We start from the raw sequence: 16696 nt of genomic DNA on the forward strand, positions 1-16696 counted from the left end.
GGCCAGGCCTGGCATGATGAAGAGAGATGTCAACAGGATTCCTCCTTGGACTATGAGGATGCTGAGGACCTATAACATGAAAGACACATGGAAGGGCAAATGGCACCCAGACTCTGCACGCAGGGTTAGCAGTGAGCTAGGGATGTACAGCAGTGGCTTATCTGCTCCATAGGAACCGACATGAGCTCTGCAAGCCACACATCACCTCGCTCACCTGCTGTGCACGGGTCCACATCTGCAGCATCCCTGTGTAAACCATTAGAGGCAGCAGCTGAATGAGCCAATGTCTATGTCACTGCATCCATGGAGACGCTCATGAGTAATGGTGGTATGGCAATGATGTTATTGCTTACATTAGCTCTCCTGAAGGGCTAAAGGTGCAAAGGGATGTTACATTGGAGCTACATGCTGGCACACCTCATTGACACAGAGAAAAAGACACACATGCTGGTGAGGAACATTTAGTGAAAGACGTATTTACATTGCTGTGACACCCGTGCATTCCCATTTGTGTCAGTGTGTTCTCTGTAAACGGAAAGGTTGCCCCTTCTTGGTGCTATGCATTAGCAGCCTGACTGGAGAAAGACTGTTGATCTGGTTGCCCTTTGGCTGTAGATGACTTTGGCGCTCATACCCTGTGCACATGAGTCCTAGACCCCGGCTGGCTGGAGGAGTGCTCGTTCATCCCCTTCTGGCATTACACCCTTTGACGGTGGGTGGCCCCACAGCTATTCACCTCCTCTGCCATCTCCAACCAGCTTACCTTGTTAAGGCGGGAGGGCCTCTTCTTACCATCGCTGGTAAAAAGGACCTCCCACCTTTCTCACACAGCCTGGAGGAGCGTGAACAGGGAGGCAACGCTGAACTGTGGGGCCACCCTAAAGTACCCCTCTGCCATCCTCGGCATTGGGATGCAAGATGGGCATATGTGAGATGAACGTTAAGGAGGGATTGATGAGGGCACGCTCAGCAATGGCACAGCAGTTAAAAGCCACATCAACCCATTTGGGTGATTGCGTGAAATGCACACACAAATGTTTGACCTAATTTTTTTCTTTCATTAGGAAAAGAGGGCACACAACGCCCGAGAGAGGTCCCAGACAGGTGGTGGCGTGGCCTGTCCAGCATTCCTCAGTAGAATGGAGGAGGACGCATTGATGATAGCAGGGGAGGAAGAAGGACAAGCCGTAGCAGATGGCGAGGCCGGTGGACATGGCCATGATCGTGAGTGACCCAGAAAGTGGTGTATTAGTGCATTTCGGGGGGGAGGGGGCAGGGTGGGGGAGGTTGATTGGCCAATGTTGTTATGAGTTACTAATGAACATAGGGCGGCACAGTGGCGCAGTGGTTAGCACCGCAGCCTCACAGCTCCAGGGACCCGGGTTCGGTTCTGGGTACTGCCTGTGCGGAGTTTGCAAGTTCTCCCTGTGTCTGCGTGGGTTTTCGCCGGGTGCTCCGGTTTCCTCCCACATCCAAAGACTTGCAGGTGATAGGTAAATTGGTCATTGTAAATTGCCCATAGTGTAGAGAGGTGATAGGGAATATGGGATTACTGTAGAGTTAGTATAAATGGGTGGTTGTTGGTCGGCACAGACTCGGTGGGCCGAAGGGCCTGTTTCAGTGCTGTATCTCTAAATAAAAAAAATAAAAAATAAAATAATTAAGCCCTCAAAAGTCCCATCACACTGATGTGACCATAATGGACTCAAATACATGTTCTCCACTCTGGCTTTCTGATCAAACTGATCAATATGATTTTCCCAGCAGGTGACCGATTGCATGGAACAGGAAGCGTCTCAGTTGTACCACCATCCACCTCTGAGGTTGAGGAGGGCGCCTCAGAGGGCGCACCGTCACATCCTCGCGATGCACCAAGCACCAGCGCAGATACAGACACCTCGGTTGGGATTTACATGTCCGTGGATTCGATTTCACATCCAGGTGTCAGCACAGCATAGGTGCCAGGCCAGCCACTGGAGGCAGAATTGGTCGATGCCTCACACAGTTGGAGGAGAGTGGGAGGCCAGGCCAGTGCAGAGCAGCAAGCTGATGACATGCCTTTGAGAACATCCATTCGGCGGGAGATGTTGCAGGTGCAGCAAACGGTCCTTGAAAATCTGGCGGAGCTGCCTGAGACAATGCGCACAATTAATCAAACTCTGGCTACATCCATCCAGAGTATGATTTCTGCTCACTCTCAGGCAATTGAACATCTGGCTTCCCCCATTGACAGATTGGCGGCTGCAGTGGAAGGGCCAGTTCTGGATGCACTTCGTGACGTCAGATCGAGTGTGACATCCCTGGACCAGAGCATCAGATTTACCAACAGTTTAGCCACCTGCCTCTGATGTGTCTGGTGGCGAGGGATCATGCACCTGAAAGAGCACTCGGAAAAGATTTAAGAAATCACTTTAACATCACTAATGGTTCACAGGGTGAATTGAAAAGTTTTTTATTTGAATGTGTTAATTGTAATAAAATCGGGTTCTCTGAGATTTTGTCATGGCTTTCCTGAAGTCAATTCCAACAAGGGCGGCACAGTGGCGCAGTGGTTAGCACCGCAGCTTCACAGTTCCAGGGACCCGGGTTCGATTCCGGGTACTGCCTGTGTGGAGTTTGCAAGTTCTCCCTGTGTCTGCGTGGGTTTTCTCCGGGTGCTCCGGTTTCCTCCCACAAGCCAAAAGACTTGCAGGTTGATAGGTAAATTGGCCATTATAAATTGTCACTAGTATAGGTAGGTGGTAGGGAAATATAGGGACAGGTGGGGATGTTTGGTAGGAATATGGGATTAGTGTAGGATTAGTATAAATGGGTGGTTGATGTTCGGCACAGACTCGGTGGGCCAAAGGGCCTGTTTCAGTGCTGTATCTCTAATCTAATCTAATCGTTGCTCAACAAAAGTAGTTCAACATGTGAGGTCTCACACCTGGGTGGCGTTCCTCATGATGTGAAGGATTGTATTGTCGCATTCTCTCTCCCAGTGAAGGTGAGTGAATTTGCCCTTTCAGAGCCTCACAATTAGTCTTGTCATACGGTAATCCCAATTGTGCGAAAACTTACAGACTCTCAATGGAAACGTCTGCCTCTTAAAGACACCCTTGTCTATCGAGCACTTAGATCCAAATTAAATTCAGCTTCCTCTCCATGACCATCAAGTCAGTGGTGTCCGGCTTCATCATCAGAAACATCATCGTCATCTGATGACACATCGCGATGACACTGATCCTTCTCCAGTGCCTCTCCATTTGCAGTCGCCAGGTTATGCAAGGCACAGCAGACGACAATTATTCTTGCAACCCTTGAAGGTGCGTACTGCAGTGCTGCACCTGAGCGGTCAAGACACCTGAACCTCATCTTAAGCAGGCCTATAGTTTGTTCGATGGTCACTGTGGTGGCCGCATGGCTCTCATTGTATCGTTCCTCTGCATGACCCCTTGGATTCCTCACTGGTGTCATGAGCCATGTCTTCAGAGGATAACCCCTGTCGCCAAGTATCCATCCCTCCATTCTGTCTGGAGGCCTGAAAAGTGCAGGTACGTGGGAGTTTCGGAGAATGAAGGCATCATGACAAATCCCAAGGTAACATGCACACACCTGCATGGGTCTCTGACAATGATCACAGACGAGCTGAACGCTCATTGAATGGTATCTCTTGCGGTTAATCAATGCCCCCAACTGACCTGCTGGGGCTCTGAAGGCCACATGAGTACAGTCAATCACGCCCTGTTCCATTGGAAACCCAGATATAGTGCTGAAGCCTCTGGCTCTCAGCCTCACAAGTGTTGTCCGCCTTGAACATGATGAATTGGTTACCACGTTGGAACAATGCATCAGTCACAACCTTGATGCAGTGGTGCGCTGCTGCTTGTGAGACTCCGCACAAGTCTGCTGCTGAGGCTTGGAATGAGCCAGACGCGTAGAAGTTAAGAGATATTGTAACCTTTAGAGCGATCGGCATTGGATGGCCTCCGATATAGTTTGAGGAAACATCCACTGCCAACATCTCACAAAGAGATGTGACAGTCTCCTGTGACAGCTGCAGTCTTCTTCTGCACTGGCGATCTGACAGCTGCAGGTAGCTCAGACGCAGCCGGTATGCCCCTCCTGGTGGGTAGGCATGCATCCTGACATGTATTCGCTAACGGGCGACTCTGCCACCTGCTCTCCCTCCCACATCACGAAGGTGCACTGGGTCAGCTCGTTGCACGTTCCCCTGCACATTTGTCCTTCTGTCCCTCATAGGGGCAAGGTCCTCCTCATCTGATGATCCACCTCCACATTGAACAATTCCCATCGCTGTACTACTCACCAGATGCTCTGACCACAGGTATTAGCTTCCAGCAGTTAGGACTGGCTCACGAGATCCCCTTCCTTTCACCACATAAATCAAAGTTGATGGGTCCCCATCAGCAGTGCAGAACACTCAGATGAATCCTTTAGCACTAGTTGCAAGTCAGGATATACAAATAGTATTAGAATTATTTAATATTTAAACTGAAAATTGTACTTCTAACTCCCTCCTGAATCAATGCCTGCCGCCCTTATGTAGCTGCTGGCTGACCGACACACCCCACGAGCCAATTTATGGACGTTAAATCAGACCTGATATGTAAAATTGTGGTCAAATGCTTTGTAAACGACCTCAATTACCTTTCAATTACTTGTATACAGGCGGAGAGCGCAGACTCGCTCACGCCCGACTTCCGTCGTTGGTAAAATGACATCTGCACATAATGACGCCGGGGACACGGCCCGACGTCATCACGCTTCATTTTACCATCCAGACGCCTCCGAAGAGACACGTTTAATGCCGATAAAATTCCGGCCACAGGTTCCAAATGCATATTAGTCTGGGGCTTTTCACAGTCAGATGATTAGATGCTCATAGTAGGTAATTATTCTTCAATTATGGTTTTATTTTTGTTGTGTATTTGCCTGTTATGGTATATTTAAGTCTCATGTCCTGGAATGTGCAAAATTAAGATTATTCACCCAGGTGTGGCACGCCTACAAGAAAGACTGCTATACTTGTGTGGAAGAAGAGGATCGCAACTTCATAGGACACTGGGACACAGCAGATTAAGTGTGTGGCAGCAAAGCAGAAAGTGCTGGGGTAACTCAGCAGTCAGTCAGCATCTGTGGACAGAGAAGCAGAGTTAACTTTCAGGTCTATGAACTTGGTCAAGTTAACTCTGCTTCTCTCTCCACAGATGCTGCCTGACCTGCTGAGTTTCTCCAGCATTTTTTGCTTTCATGCCAGATTGACAGCAGCCCCACTCTTCAACAGTGAGGTAAGTATTTCTTTGACAGCTGTCAGGAAGTAGGTGCTGGGGCACTTTAAATAGGGATCCAGCACCTGCTGCACAGCCACACTGCGTCAAATGTCCTGCCTCTCCCCACGTAACATGGCGGGGGCAGCGCGGCGCAGTAATGCTAATAAGACCCCGCGCTAAATATTGTGGGGGCTCTGCGGTGGCTGCTAAATGCGAGCACCCCGCTGAGTTTAAAGGGCGCCGCTGCACAGCGCAGTGCCCGAATAAAATTCAGCCCATTATTTTGGCCATGTCTTCGGAGTCAGTCTGTCTGCAAAGGTATTTGTTAGCTCCATTCTTGTAGATAGGAGTTGTTAGCATGGATTGGGCTGTTTTCCATTTCAATGTGTTTTTCCCAAAGCTAATTCAGATGTGGATAATGGGTTTCATTTTCAACAGATAAACATGTTTATTGACAGTACAGGAGGGGTCACCTGACCTCTACTCCATCTTGCCTGTAGCACAAATGTGTTCATTTTTGTAGTTCAGTTCAACAGTTGACTTTTATTTCACAATTTCTCCAGTTAATTTCATATTTCATCATTGTTCCTTCCATGAACATAACAACAACAAGAGCTAATTGTGTCAAACTCTTAGGTGAGAACCCATTCCTACCAATACCTGGCACAGTGTGTTGCTGTCCAATGCACTAGACTACTGCCCTGCTGTGCCTATTGATACACTTTTTAATTGATCATAGACAATTGGTATAATAAACTATTGTATGAGCATTAATAAGCTGAATTTATAATTACAGATGAAGTAAGAATTATTCTTCTGTAACAAGTCATTTTATTAGTAAGAGGAAGTAATAGTATGTATTGTTCAATTCTCACAAGGTTTATTCTTGCAGCAACTCCTAAATTGCATCATTTGCTCCTCTCTGTGGATTTAGGTAATCTTACATTTTGTCAGAAATAGGGATATCCTTAGAAAGCACCAATCTTAACAACTGTTCATCAATGCCTAGTTATAATTCAACAAACCTAGGTGGGAATTTCATTTTTTCAAAAAAAGGAAAGGCGAGTTCTTGAGGAATATGTAAACAGGCCACTATCTGAAGCCCATGGAATAAAAGAGACAGTGGCAGCATGGATACGAAGTTGGCTGAGTGACAGGAAACAGTAGCGGCAAATGGTTGTTTTTTGACTGGATATATTCTTGATATATATTAATGACCTAGACTTGAGTGTGCAGGGCACAATTTCAAAATTTGCAGATGACAAAAAACTTGGAAGTATTGCGAACTGGGAGGGGAATTGTGATTAACTTCAAGAGGAACAGACAAGTTGGTGGAATGGGCGGACACATGGCAGATGAAATTTAGTGCAGAGAAGTGTGAAGTGATACATTTTGGTAGGAAGAACAAGGAGACGCAATATAAAATAAAAGGTACAATTCTAAAGCGGATGCAGGAACAGAAAGACCTGGGTGTATATGTGCAAAAATCGTTGAAGGTGGCAGGGCAGCTTGAGTGAGTGGTTAAAAGGCATACAGGATCCTGGGCTTTATAAACAGAGGCATAGAGTACAAAAGTAAGGAAGTTATGAAGAACCTTTATAAAACACTGGTTTGGCCTCAACTGAAATATTATGTCCAATCCTAAGCACTGCACTTTAAGAAGCACATGAAGGCTTTAGAGGGGGTGCAGAAAAGATTTAGGAGAATGATTCTAGGGATAAGGGACTTCAGTTACGTGGATAGATTGGAGAAGCTGGGGCTGTTCTCCTTAGAGAAGAAAAGGTTGAGAGGAGATTTGATAGAGGTGTTCAAAATCATGAGGAGTCTGGACAGAGTAGATAGGGAGAAACGTTTACCATTGGCAGAAGGGTCGAGAACCAGAGGATACTGATTTAAGTGACCGGCAAAAGAAACAATGGCGACATTATGAAAAACTTTTTTATGCAGCGAGTGGTTAGGATCTGGAATGTACTGCCTGAGTGTGTGATGGAGGCAGATTCAATTGTGGCTTTCAAAAGGGAATTGGATAAGCACCTGAAGAGAAAAAAATTGTAGGGCTAGAGGGAAAGGACGGGAGTGTGGGACTAGCTGAGTTGTTCTTGCAGGGAGCTGACATGGACAGGATGGGCCAAATAAAACATAAGAACACAAGAAATAGGAGCAGGAGTAGGTCACACAGCCCCTCGAGTCTGCTCTGCCATTCAATTAGATCATGGCTGATCTGATCTTGGCCTCAACTCCACTTTCCTGCCTGTTGCCCATAAAGCTTGACTCCTGTATAGTTCAAGAATCTGTCTAACTCAGCCTTGAATATATTCAATGACCCAACCTCCCCTGCTCTCTGGGATAGAGAATTTAAGATTCACGACCCTTTGAGAGAAGAAATTCTTCCTTATCTCCAACTTAAATGAGCGATCCCTTATTCTGAAAATATGCCTCTTAGGCTTAGATTCCCTCATGAGGGGAAAGATCCTCTCAGCATCTACCCCCTCAGAATCTTATATGTTTCAATAAGATCATCTCTCATTCTTCTAAACTCCAATGAGTTTCGGACCAACCTACTCAACCTTTCCTCATAAGACATCACCTTCATCCCAGGAATCAATCTAGTGAACCTTCTCCAACTGCCTCTAATGCAAGAATATCCCTCCTTAAATAAGGAGACCAAAACTGTATGCAGTACTCTAGCAATGGTCTCGACAACGCCCTGTACATTTACAGCAAGACTTCCCAAAGTTTATACTCCATCTCCCTTACGATAAAGGTCAACATTCCATTTGCCTTCCTAATTACTTGCTGCACCTGCATGCTAACGTTTTGTGTTTCGTGCCCTCCTTCTGTACCATTTTATGATTCTATGATTCCTGGCAACACAATGTACTCTTAAATAGAACCTTTAATGTAGCAACATTTACTGGGAACTTCAGAAAGGAGTCCTTTGAAAGTAGCGAACAATGTAGCAAGATGGAAAAAAAGACTTGCATTTAGGTAACACCTTTCATGACCTCAGGATGTCACAGAGTGCTTCACAGCCAATGAAATACTTTTGAAGTGTAGTCACTTTTGTAATGTATGAAACACGCAGACAATTTGTGCACAGCAAGATTCCACAAACAGCAATGTGTCAATGACCAGATCATCTGTTTTAGTGATGTTGACTGAAGGATAAATATTGGCCAGGATACTGGGGAGAACTACTCTGTTCTTCTTTGAAATAGTGCCATCAGATCCTTTGTATTCACCTGAGAGAACAGACAGGGCCTTGGTTTAACATCTTACCAAAAGACAGCACCTCCAACAGTGCAGCATTTCCTCAATACTGCACTGGAGAGCATTAGGAAGAGAATTCCAGGTTGCAAGGCTGTGATAACTGAAAATACTGCCAGTATTGATGGACTGTATGGATGAAAGAGGAGCTACACTGAATTCAAAGCTCGTTCATAGCCAAATTTTACGGAGAGGTGCATCACCAGCCATATTGGTCAAGGCTCCTGCATAGGCACCCGGGGCATGCCTCTGAAGAAACATGGTTACCAGTCCTTATATCTCCTTACATGGTTTAGTGTTAAATTTTGTTTGATAAACACTCCTGTAAAGCAGCTTGGGACATTTTACTGTGTTAAAGATGCTATAGAAATGGAAGATGTTGTTATTAAACTTTTGCGAATGCAAGCAAGTGGCCTAATGCCTGTTTGAGGTTCACTTTGCAAGATTTGTTTGCAATGGACAGTATCATGCATCGTACAAGGTGCAGTCAGTATTCTCAGGAACTTGCCAGCCAAACCAACGATCCTTAAAAGGATACATTGTACATTATTTTTACTTACACTATTGTGGAGCTGAAAGGAGCAGAAGCATTCCTCACAGCTCCACATTAAATTCACAGCCACTGCTAGCCACCTTCCCGATTGTCTACAGCCCCACCCCTCTCTTCTGGACTCTCCAGAGTACCCTAGGTAGTGTCTGAGCTGGCTGGATCTTCTCCTTGAACTGGTGAGTTGGCTCTGGCACCACAACTGGCTCCTGCAGCTGCCCATAAAAACCAAAATAGGCTGGTGGACTAATTGCCCATGGTTCTGATACTTCTAGATATGTGCAGCACTGGGATGATCCGATTTCTAGACCAAGGTTCATAATGATTACAGAAATGTTTAAAATGAAGTACAATTTTCTAGCATGCACTTTTTGAAGTGTGTAGCTTAGCTCTTCATACATTAGCTGTAAAATGATGGAAATATATGAAGCAAATTGGAGAAATATAAAAACACCTTCATTTGTGATTACTACAATTGAACACGTCTTTGCATTTTGTATTGGTTAGAAAAGGTCTATAAATTTTCAAGTGATTATCACAGTATTGACAGTATTATCTGAACATGTTCTGAACATTAGCTGAATGGACTTGCACAAGAAATGAGCTTTCACTTACTGAAGGGGTGAGTTTCAGCTCTGATCTTTCTCTGTCTCCTTGTTCAAAGAATTCACTAGTAACCAGTTCTGCCACCTACAAGAGGATTACAGATTTCTGTAAGGGGAGAATGTGTTCTGTGAATACTTTCTCATCAGCTTTCAAAATTATTTTTGATTCTCCATTCTTGGATCCTGCAGCTCCCTATTATCAATACATTAGCTAATCATTATGAATGTCTAATATTCTGAACAAATTTTAACAACTGTAATATTACAATTGAAGTCAAATGGCTTTCATTAAAATGTATGCAAGTATTTTAGACAAGTTTCACTAAGGCTGCACCTGTTCTGTTCTGAAAATCAAACCACAAAAGTACCTTAACGTGGACATGGTGGAACTCAAAGCTTTTCTCTCCAGATCATAAAAGAACTGGAAGTTTAATTTCTCACTCTTATTCCCAATCAAGGGAGAACTGGAAAGATTCCCCGCTATCACACAGGCACCCAGCATTTCATAAAATGTGAATAGTTTCAGAAGACAAAATTGAAGTTTAAATTTTTGAAATGAAAAGTGTTATGACTGACTGTTCAAGTCAAAGCCCCCAGTCAAAATATACGATTCTGATTGTGGTGGGAGAAATGTACTGTTAATTTAATCCTGCCCCTCCACAGATTGACTAACATATCATTTTAACTTTCTAAATTAAAGAAAGACGCTGCCAAATTGTACCATCTATTAACGCCTGAATGAGGCTAACCAAACCAGGTGTCTTTAAATCAACAAATTAACTGTTTAATTAGAAAAACTAAATTTTTAAACACTACTAAGATATAAACAACATTTAAAATAGAAAAATTAGAGTCCTTGCAGATTTACGCTCCTGCGGATGTGGAACAGTCCAAGGTACTTGGAGTCCTCACAGCTGTCCGATGGGGAGAAAGAAAGTTCTTCAACAGTACAGCAGTCGATAGTCTAATTCAGAAGTTGAAATTGATGCTTTCCTTCTCCAGCGATGAATTTCAGCAATTAACAACTTGCAAACACTTTTTAGTGAATCAATTTGGCTTTAGAATTTTGGAGGGATAAAAGATTGTCACAGTCTAACTTCCCTTGCTTCAGTTTAAATTATTAGAGATCTCTGTTTTGGCTTGACTTTTTAGAATTTTGAGAGAGAATAATAAATAAACAGACCAAATTCTTTTCCTTCAGTTTAAATGGTCAGAGAGCTCTCCTTTCAGGTGCTAACAGACAGCTGTCTGTCTGTTTCTCTGAGTTAGAACAGTCTGTTTCCACTATAAGCCAGTTCAAAATTAAATTGTAACAATGTATCTCTCGATCTCTGGTCCTGAATGGCTGTATCCCAGGCAACGAGAATGCACTTTTGAATCACTGTCTCTGAATGGCTGTATCCCGGGCAACGAGAATGCACTCTTTGACTCAGTTTCTGGAGCTTGCTGCCCTAAAGCAGTACAGCTCCCTTTCCAGCCTTAAAGGCACACTGCATTCTTCCCAAAATAAAATCTCAGAATGCTTTACAGGGCAATGGATAGTAAATTGATATTGAGCGTGGGGAATAAAAGGGAAGAATTGCTTAGAAATTACAACATGGAGAAAGGCCCAATCAATCCATGTTGGTGTTTATCCTCCATGTGAAGCCTGTTAGGATTTGAACACAGTTTATGGAGAATTTGTAAAGTTATCCTGGTAACTAAGCTGCTAAAAATATAATATTTTCTATAAGCATCACGTTGACTATTAGTTGAACACAAATACATGTGCAAAAGAGACACACCTTTAAAAGAAAAACTGAATATTCTAAATCTTGCTATATTTGGTTTGTAAAGGTGCCTCTACACATATCTTTAAAAATATTCCTGGCTAGGGTGAATAATCACTTTGCTCTGCTTTCCTCATTATATTCTATTTCAGTGAGATGCTTCACTATAGTATAGAAACCTAGACTGGGATTTTACGGGCCACCCCCAAGGCGGGATTAGAGGCGGGGGCATGGAGAATCGCGATGGGTGGCGTGGGGTGGGGGGAGCCACGGGGGCAGAGAGCCTGTCGCTTCACCATCATTCAGCCATCCTCCCAGGAGCGGAAATGGCCAACGATGGCCTTCCTGCCCAGAGGCAAATTGAGGCCCGTAAGTGGCCTGTTAAGGGCAATTAAGGGCCTCTTCCCACCACCGCTGGGATCTTACCAGGTAATGTCCCAGCGGCGCAGGAAGAACCTTAATTGGCCCTTAATAGATCACTTAAGGGCTTCAATTTGCCTCTGGGCAGGAAGGCCGTCATTGACCTGTCCTGTGCCCAGTGGATCACTGGGCGATGGATCCACTGCCTGCCGCCACCACCGTCATGATTTTTCATGCCCCCATGCCTCCGATCCTACCTCAGGGAAGGCCTGTAAAATCCCGCCGCTGCGCGGGGTAGATGCCTTGTAAAATGAGGCACCCTCCCTGTGGGCTTGGGGGCGGGTCCCTCCTTCATGAGCAGTTTGTGCCAATGGAGGACCCCCACTGGGAACAACTTTACCCCCAGACCCCCTTCCCCTCGGACTGAACGTCCAACCCCCTCACCCACCCCTCGCTGGGGCCTTCCAGACTGGTCCCGGCGACCTGCCTCACCTACCTTTGGTCTGGGGTTCCACTGCTGGGCATGGGTCCAAGGCCTCTGCAGTAGGGGCAGTGGCCATGGCTCCTGGTGGCGCTGTTGATACTCCTGAGCTGCCAGCACTGTAGTTGGCAGCTCTTGGAGACGGGATCCCCTTTAAAGGGACTGGGATCCCGCCTCCTAAAACTTTGACACAAAAAGATGGGAGGATCACTCCTGTGGGGGGAAAAGAGGCAGAGGCATCATTCCCCCTGCCTTTTCGGCCCAGCGCGGGGAGATCCGCCTCCAGCACAAAATCCAGCCTCTAATCTCTTGGGTTCCTGTGTTTACTTTACAGGAAAAGATGCCCTTAAATGAAGGAGAGATTCCTAATCATCAAGTATGTCAAAATTAACATATTTTACACATTCTGCATAATTATTTTTAAAGTATTAAATTACTGATGTGACTAGATTATACGTTTAACAGTTAAAAGACAATTCAGCTTAAAAGGTCATGCATATGCAACTTGCTGACCTGTCTAGATATCTCCCAAGGTTTAGTTACAGCCCCCAGGTCACAGGCAGTCATCAGCATCGACCTACAATGACAACAAGCATTTCCATCAGCAGGCATTTACGTTCTCACATGTCCGTAGAGCTTTATTCGGAGTGCATGATGACATATTTTTTAAATGATCTACAAAGATGTTTCCTATGCACTGAAGCATTTAATTTGTATGCATATTTTTGATTGTTTTTCTAATCAACCAAAAGGGGAGAAATTGGTTACCACTGAAAACGGGTGTAGGGTTTACGGTGCATTATTAACCTGCACCTGTTCATTGCGTTTCAGGCACCATGGTAAATTGGTGCTGCCTGCTCTTTTAAACAACTGCTGTATGCAGCCAATGCTCCTCGCATTGTTCACTGGTTGCATGCATCAGTAGTGGGCCCAGATATCATGGGTGGCTAGCTCTACTTAAAGGCAGTCTGTGTTGTGATATTGCTTTAATACTAGTTAACATACTACTGAATATGTATATAGTTTAGTATATATCATCAGAGGAAGTGATGCAAGCTAACATGTGATACAGTAGTTGCAGCAGTGTTAGTCAGCAGGTAGCACATATATTGAAGAGCTCTCCTGTAATTCTATTATTCTGTAATAAAGAACACTTCTTTCAACTTACCAATCATCCTAGTGATGGGTACATTTGTGTTAAAAACCAATAACACAACAGCCTGATCCTCTTAGAGTGGAGGTGCATTCTGGCTACAAGAAGGGGTAAGAGTTTTCTTCAGAAGTCAATCTGGGCTGTGATACTTTGAGCTGTGGCTGAAATGTGAGACAGCGAGCACTAAGGTTTTCAAGCTAAAGGTCTTGGTGGAACTGGAAAGGAGGGTCACCCTGTATCTGCAGGGTAGCAGGAAGATCTCCAGACATATGTTCAGGAGATAATGGGAATAAGTTGAGGCGGAGGGCAATGCCAGAAGTGTAGCACCGAGAACATGGATGCACTGCAGCAAGATCCTTAATGAGTTGCCAAAGTGAGTGAGTTTATCTTCAAATGGCATAACCTGCTAACTGCAACACTAGCCTTAGCCACTGCTAAATTCTTTACACCTCCCATCACCCACCTACCAACAATCTCTCAATCAGCACTCAATTGTTCAATTCTGAAGCTTTACCTCACTCTCACATACTTAGCACTGTTGCAAGTATCACACCTACAACTCACAACTTGGACATACCTGCAGCTATTTAATCATGACAGCCACATCACCCAAACATATTTCAGGTCATTCACTAATGTATTTCTCTCTTTCTTGAAAGAAAAGGTGGTGCATAACAGCTGGCAGCAGGAAAGAACAGGAGGAGGACAAGCATGCCTGCATGTTTGAATGCCCATGGAGGAAACATTGCTGACCATCACAGGAAGGGACATCACTGAGGCCATGGCCATTAGAGAGATCAAAGATGAGACTATCTACATAACTAAACTTCATTCTCTCATTCCACTTCTCCCTCATGTCACAATCTCTTCTGACTCACAAGGTGCAGGTGGTGTAAGCATACATTTCTTACTTTCTCCTTCCTCCTCACCACAACCCAACCCTTGTCCCTTTTGCATTTCAGATACCCAAAAGCTGAAACCTTCCCAGTCAGAGGAAGAAGACAGCGAAGTTGAAGAGACACCATCACTCAATCTTACACTCACATCCAGGGATTGACACTGTGCACATTTTAGAGACTAAGATAGAGGAGTGATCTGCATGTGGAGAAACACCAGGAATAAATGTGCAAGAGCCAAGGCGGGGTGGAAAAAGAATATCGCAGGAGTCTGCTCAGTGGAGGGTGAAGTCACACACTAGTTCTGCTGCAGAGGAGTGGAATGAGGACTTTGATGAGCCGGGCCACAGAAAAGGCTGTAGGGTATATGTAACAAAATGCTTGGTGCAATGGTAAACCTGCCAGCAAGTCTATGCTCAACATCTAGGCCGATGGAGGAATCCAGCACTTGGCACAGGGCTTTGCACAGAGCTTGGAGCCCATCCTTTCTAACATGGATTGGGTGGTCACTTCCATCAGGACACCTGTGGAACCCATCACAATGCAGTGTCTGATGGCCATGTCACAGCTTCCACTGCAGCACAAACAGCTTCCATCAAAGATCTGAGTGCTGCAGTAGAATCTCAGACGGCCGCCAACATGGCTGGGGATACCACTGTTCAAAGGGGTTTCTACAGCATTATTTCAGCCCATTAATCCGTTCTACAACAGATCAGTAGGATTGCTGAGGTGCCGCCCTGGCAGAATGGTAGTGGCTTCATGGAAAGGAAATTAGAAATTGGAAGTAAATAAACTTGCAGGGCTATGGGGATAAAACAGGGGAATGGGACTGACTGGATAGCTCCATGGAGAGCTGGCATGGACTCAATGGGTTGAATGGCCTCCTTCTGTGCTGTATATGACACTATGGCTCCTCCAGGGCAGCCCAGGCAGCAGAAATGTTCCTCGAGGATGCAGATGGTGTGCTCTAGAATGTTCCTTGTGGCAGCATGGTTCTCATTGTAGGCATGCTGTGTATGTGGGTTCTGGATAGGAGTCATGAATAGATAACCCTGTCACCCAGTAGCCAGCCTTTGCCTTGGTGCATCAAAAACAGGTGGCACAGAGGAATGCCAAAGAATGAAGGAATCCTGACTACTGCCAGGAAAATGGGCTTTCAGCTGATGGGGAGGTGCCTGTAGTGACACACCAGCTGCACATTGAGGAAGTGGAAACCCTTTCGGTTCATAATGACTGAGTTCACATGATGCGAATGCAAGACAATGTGTAGGCAGTCAATGGCACCCTGCACTATGGGGAAGTCTGCAATCCATGGTCCTTGCTCTGCCTGCTTTCTTTTGGCAAGAGGGAATGTGAAGAAGCTGTCTTTCTGTGTACAGAGAGCCTCAGTGACCTCCTTTATGCAGCACTTACGTAAATTGTGAGATTTTGTTTAGATCTCCAGCAGCAGCTTGGAAGCAGCCAGATGTGTAAAAGTTAAGAGGCATATCACCTGGACAGCTACAGGCAATGCTATCCTTGCCCTACTTTGAGATTGCAGTTGTGGCTGCAGCAGTTGACAGTTTTAGTTCTGACCTCTTTTGTAAAGTGGAGACATTTCAAACATTGGTCCTCACTGAAGTTGAGGTAATAAAACTGCCCCCTAAAGACAATGCGGCCTCCTGCTGCAAGCACTTCTTCCTCTCCTCCTCCCTCTTCTAGGAATTTATCCTGCTCTGTGTAGTCTCTTTTCATTCTCCCAGTCCTTCTCAATTTACAGAGGAAGCCCTGCCAGGCCACGCATGTCTGGAATCTACTTGTTTCAGCACAAGCTTTTAAATCAACAAAAGAAGTACTTCTGCACCAATCAGACCACTTCCTGTAAAGTATTCATATTTTAGCCAAGTATAGCAAAGCTCCAAAATACATGCACTAAAGGCATCAGCAGCCAGAAGAATTAATCCAACAACTATCTTCTAAGTAGTTTATGATCCCTTTAGTGCTGGTGAAGGGGTGGGTCCTTCATTGAGCTTAACATGTTCAGATGTGTGAAGTTAAGACAGGGCGTAGGCTGGAGCATGCTTTTCAAAAATGGCAATGCTGGCATCAAATCAGCATAGCACACTGACATCATAATCTGCCTGCTCTGCATGCTGCCGGCAGTCATTCATTGCATGTGCGCAAACCCCCTTTACCAAGATGGCTTCTGGCACACTTCTTATTCGAAGTGTGCATGCACATCTCGGACCCCATTGAGTGTTAGGAGCCTGTGTAGCAACTAAAGAACAGGCGCTACAAAGCTCAATTTCTCCCCAATAGAGTCTCTATGTTCTGTGACTATTTCAATATGTTTGACGTGTTACCAG

The 16696-nt window shown here is 45.1% G+C and overlaps 1 protein-coding gene across 1 annotated transcript in view; it reads right to left on the bottom strand.

Annotated features, from left to right (window-relative positions):
* The window catches only part of pde11a (phosphodiesterase 11a), a 362432-nt gene that overhangs the window by 60293 nt on the left and 285443 nt on the right, over positions 1 to 16696 (bottom strand). The window contains exons 18-19 of the mRNA XM_068034578.1: positions 12816 to 12879; positions 9703 to 9777 (exon numbers count right to left, since the gene is read on the bottom strand). Of these exons, the coding sequence (XP_067890679.1) occupies positions 9703 to 9777; positions 12816 to 12879 (139 nt within the window). The remainder of the gene's footprint in view (positions 1 to 9702; positions 9778 to 12815; positions 12880 to 16696) is intronic.

Source organism: Heterodontus francisci, chromosome 7, assembly GCF_036365525.1.
Source record: "Heterodontus francisci isolate sHetFra1 chromosome 7, sHetFra1.hap1, whole genome shotgun sequence".
Classification (NCBI taxonomy): Eukaryota; Metazoa; Chordata; class Chondrichthyes; order Heterodontiformes; family Heterodontidae; genus Heterodontus; species Heterodontus francisci.